Source organism: Helianthus annuus, chromosome 11 (genome assembly GCF_002127325.2).
Source record: "Helianthus annuus cultivar XRQ/B chromosome 11, HanXRQr2.0-SUNRISE, whole genome shotgun sequence".
Classification (NCBI taxonomy): Eukaryota; Viridiplantae; Streptophyta; class Magnoliopsida; order Asterales; family Asteraceae; genus Helianthus; species Helianthus annuus.
The window spans coordinates 131848084-131853434 of NC_035443.2; the positions used below are offsets into that span (position 1 = coordinate 131848084).

General features: G+C 37.5%; 1 protein-coding gene across 1 annotated transcript; it reads left to right on the top strand.

Moving 5' to 3' along the window:
- Nucleotides 1-3669: 3669 nt before the first annotated feature.
- On the top strand, nucleotides 3670-4961 carry LOC110880871. The gene is made up of 2 exons (XM_022129309.1): nucleotides 3670-4458; nucleotides 4929-4961. The coding sequence occupies exons 1-2, from the start codon at nucleotides 3670-3672 to the stop codon at nucleotides 4959-4961; spliced, it is 822 nt and encodes a 273-aa protein (XP_021985001.1).
- The last annotated feature ends 390 nt before the right edge of the window (nucleotides 4962-5351 follow it).

A 5351-nucleotide genomic window follows, 5' to 3' on the forward strand; every position in this document is an offset into this window, starting at 1 on the left:
AGCAGATACAGATTTGCCCATTTTTCATCTAGGTTATTTTCCCCTGGTGGATTATTGCTAATTTCCTGAATCTCTGGGTTAAACCTCACTCTCTTGGTTTGGGGTTTCTTTTTCTCTTGACCCTTTCTAATAATCAAATTTCTTTTCTCCGGTGTAAGTGGATTTTCATAATTTGCCTTATGAACAAAGATTCCTTCCTCTAACTCGATGGGAGATTTGGAGGAAGAGGTTCCCTGTTCTTTAGGTGTACTATCTAATTTGCGATAGATAGCAGAAATCTTTTGTTTACCCATACTGTAATTTCAACAATTAATAAGTTAATGCACATATATTCACAGAATGACAAGTAAAATTTTCCTAATTGTAATAGGCTTAAATCAATTAGAACAGTGAGCTTAATCAGTAAGCTTAAAACAGTGGCTCTGATACCACCTTATTTCTGTCACGGCCCCCGACCCGGTTTGACCCGTTTCCGGAGCCGCGGGACAGAAATCCTGCGGTATTCAAATTTTAGGCGACAGCGAAAGTCTTTTTAAAACAGGATCCTTCAATAATTTAAACTGCCCGTTTCATAATTTAGGGATAAATTCCCGTAATTTACAATGATGTGATTTCTCAGGGAAATCTTTATTTTTCAAAACATGTTTCTTTTATTTATTTACACTGAGCCACTTTTCTAAGCTGGGAGTGCTTCACGGCACTTCTCTTTCTTTTCTCACAACATATCACCTGAAACATGTTTGAAAAAGGTTTTGTCAGCGGGGAAATACTGAGTGAATCATTCATTTTACTAAAACGACACATTTGTTATAATTCACAGTATTAAGAGCGATTACAATGTTTCTGATTATCAAACCAACTACCCACGGTACTTTGTCACTCGACCCACTGGCCCACCTGTCCAGTGGTGTCTGTGATTATGGTCATATCACCCATTGGCTGCCCCAATGTTGAAGATTATCAAGTAATGTATACAAAACCCCACATACCGGCTGTAATATGGTGATTACAAAGACTTAATCCCTGTAATTATAACTTTGAAAATAATTTGGAGTTTTGTAAAACAGTTGATAAAAAGAGAATGACTCACATTGCAGATTTAACGAGCAATATATAAGCCTACTGATTAGCTGGATTAAACCTAATTTAACACAATGCACACACAAACGGGTTAGTAACTAATATAGCAGTTACGTCAATTCACGAGATCAAACCCTCACATCGATTAACAAGTGCGATACTTAATAATTCAATCGGATTCACAACGAATAGCAGAGCATAGTCCGAATTCGAACAGCACTCAAATATTCAAGTCGAAATCACGACGAATAATCAAAGTACAAGCTCAATTTAAGCAGCACTCAGACAATCATTGGATAGTTATAATCGATCGGACGTTGAATCGTAATAGCGATCGAGTTATTACCCTGATTGCGGCAGCACCTCGTGATCGTGTGTGTTTAATTGTGATATAACAGCTTTAACTCGACGTACAGACAGAATTCCTACGTCGTTTTCATTTCATTGTTCAAGTCCCAATGTCTGCTATTTATACTAATTTTTGGGACTCGCTTACGGACCGTATGCCTGATCCCTTACGGTCCGTAAGCTAAGCAGTCTAATTATAGGCTGCCTAGGCTCGGGACTAGGCTTGCTGAATCAACTAATTTAACAAATCAGATTGTCCCAACATTTTATTTAGATAAACGTCCAACCAGGGTTTGCCCCCCTCGAGTTTTAGGGGCCCTGATCCTGATTCCGATTGTTCTGAAAATTTTAGGGCTAATGCAGAATTACTTGGGTGTCTCAATTAGGGTTTTCTTATTGACTATTTATCGTCCTAGTTATTGATTTTAGTGACAGTTGTTACACAAGTCTTGACTAATCTCAATCTCACCTCATCTTGAGTAAGGGAGAGAGATACATCTACAACAGATCCGAAAGTTGTGGGTTTAGAGGCTTTAACCATGCCTTTAATCTCTGGTGCTAGTCCACCAATGAATCGAGCAATGCACTTTAATTCAGGAGTGATCAAATATGGAACCAATCTGGAAAAAGAATTGTATCGGACACATACTTCTGACAGTCCATGTTCTTCATGGTGAGAGTCAAGAAATTAGACTCCACCTTCTCAACCTCATGAGGTGGACAATAAGTCTCTTTGATTAGGTCCACAAACTTGGACCACTTCATGTTATACAAGGACACTTTCCCTGTTGACTGAATCATGGCCTTCCACCATGTTAGGGCATCGCCCTTGAAATATTGAGTCACAAATTTGACAATGTCTTTATCAGCACAGCCGCTGATATCCAGAGAGACCCTCGGCTCCAAAACACCCAGGAAAGAAATGAATAGAGCATGAGGTGTGTGTGTGTGTGTGTATGAAGCTACCAATGTAGTATGAGTTGCGAAAATAGTGCATGGTAGAACAGAACAAATATGAATACACAAAACAGCCTATACACATAGTTACATATCTACGACTATACACTACACCTAGAAACACAACTGTACAAAACATCCTATACACATAGTTACTTGTGTACGCCCATACACCTAAAAACACAATTGTACCCTATCCTAGAAATCTTTAACCTTAATCCTATGTCTCCACGAGCTCCTATCATGGACCATGCTCTCAGAGAGGTGCAATTTTTGCAAATCCTGCCTAACCCGCTCATCCCAAGTAATTTTGGGTCTGCCTCTACTCCTCCTCCCCTCCACCTCGAGGGTTTCAACCACTCTAACTGGTTCTATCGTCTGCCTCCTCTTCACATGCCCAAACCATCTCAATCTTCCCTCCTTTATCTTATCTGATATACTAGCTACTTCTAACATTTCCCTAAAAACATCATTTCTTATCCGGTCTAGCCTTGTGTGGCCACACATCCATCTTAGCATTCTCATCTCTACTACCTCCATCTTGCGTGCCTGTACTTCCTTAATGGCCCAACATTCAGTTCCATATAACATAGCAGGTCTAATTGCAACCCTATAAAATTTCCCTTTCAATTTTGTTGGGAACCTCCTATCGCACAATACCCCAGTGGCAGCTCTCTACCTACACCATCCGACCTGGATGCGGTGGGCAACGTCACTATCTATCTCCCCATCCCTCTGGACAAACGATCCTAGATACTATGAAAAAGTAATGCAATATTGCTCACTGTTGTATCTATTATTAAAGAATATAATTCCAATTTTTTTTCTTTTAATATGTTTTATTAGATGACAATGAATTTGACAGATATTAGCTTTAACCCCTTTGGTTTTCTTATCTCCGTTAAACATTACTTTTATACCAATTATGATGAGATAAAATTAGGATGTGATAAATAACAGTTTGTAATCTAGTTTATAATCTGATGATATTTGTTAGGTTTTTAGCACTAATTATGTTAAGTCATGTGTTTTATATATTTAGTTGTCTAGACTTATAATAAGTTGGTAAAACTTTGTTTTGTCATTTTTATATAAATAAAGGTTTTTTTTTCTTTTATTGTAATATAATATCAATAAACTATACAAATAGCCTAAAATACATAATTATCTTATTAATCTTGTTTTATTTATAGTGAGTAATTGTTATTACAAATTATATTGTTATTGGTTTATAATTTGAATAACATACATTAATCCACGTGTATTTCTTTAATATAGTTAATCATGTCGAATCTTGCAAAGCTTCAGTTTTTGGCTTTAGTCATCACTGGAAAAAAATATTTATCATGGGCTTTGGATGCTGAAATCCATCTAAATTCCAATAACCTTGGGGAAACAATTAAAGAAAGAAATAAAACAAGTACCCAAGATAAAGCAAAGGCAATGATTTTCTTACGCCACCATATTCATGAGTCATTGAAAAATGAATATCTCACTATCAAAGATCCACTCGTCCTATGGACCAATTTAAAAGAAAGGTATGACCATCAGAAAACAGTAATACTACCAAGAGCTCATTATGAATGGATTAATTTAAGGTTGCAAGACTTTAAGTCTATAAGTGAGTATAACTCAGCAATGTTTAGAATCACGTCACAATTGATCCTATGTGGTGAAAATATTACTGATAAGGAGATGTTGGAAAAAACATTCTCCACCTTTCATGCCTCAAACATTGTCTTACAACAACAATATCGTGAAAGGGGCTTCACCAAATACAGTGACTTAATATCATGTTTGCTTGTGGCTGAACAAAATAATGAGCTACTAATGAAAAACCATGAAACTCATCCGGTTGGTACAACCCCATTCCCAGAAGTGAATGTGGCAACATATAATGACCAAAGTGGAAGTCACGAACGTGGTCATGGCTATCAACGTGGGCGTGGTCATGGTCGTAGTCGTGGTCGTGGTCGTGGTCGTGGTAGTGGTCATGGACGTGGTCGTGGACATACATATGGGCGAGGGAATTGTCATGGTGTTCAATTCAAAAACAAAAGAACCCACCAGAATGTCACACCCCTATTTTCCACGTGTCACCGGTGGGCCCGGTGGGGAGTATCGTGACGTAGTTGATATCATCATAGTCAAACAACACAAATTTAAAATGCACAGCGGAAGCACAAGATAGATTTATTTCAACAAAATAAAATTGTAATATTTAAGTATCACAATGTAGTCGAAACAGATCCACAGGCGGATCAAAATAAAGAAGAAATATTGTTCAACAGATTTTGACATCTAAGCTTGCGAGACTTCTAGTTGATGCTAAGAGAGGCCAGCCTATTACGCGTAGTACCTACACTTAATCTTATTGGAAAAATACGTCAGTTTGCACTGGTAAATACAATTTAACTGACTCATTTTGAAAAGGTTTGAAAATTTGATTTGAATGCACATGGCACAAAATATTTTTTTTATAACTTGGGATAATTATTTGAATATAAACTTGTAAAAGATTTACATGTTTCTTATGCGTCCAGAGCCCGGGTCTACACCGGGTTAAAGGTCAATAGACACACCAAATGATATAATCCCGCAGCGGTTTAACCCAAAACCAGCGGTTATACCTTAATATTTATTTATGCACAAACGGGTGTACGCCTACACCCGCATGCTTAGGTCGTGGCCATTTCGTAAAATGATGCCAAGGATATCCGGGACATGGTCATTAACCCCTCAAAGGCTTTAAGCAACAAAACAATTTAAACATGACATATCAATGATTTAACCTCTATTGGATCAAAGATTCAATGCCCGACCAAGCGGTATTTTATATACCGTACCCCAAGCCCGTATAGGGAAAATAAGTGAAAAGTATTTACCTGAGCAAGTAAAATCACAGAAGCAAGTGCAAATATCTTTTACTAGATCTCCTATTCTGGAACGAAGGTTTATTATAACCT

Coding starts and splice junctions, on each gene's coding strand:
- LOC110880871 (XM_022129309.1), top strand. CDS start 3,670: ATGTCGAATCTTGCAAAGCTTCAGTTTTTGGCTTTAGTCATCACTGGA. Junction 4,459..4,928: donor ACAAAAGAACCCACCAGAAT/GTCACACCCCTA, acceptor TTATGCGTCCAG/AGCCCGGGTCTACACCGGGT.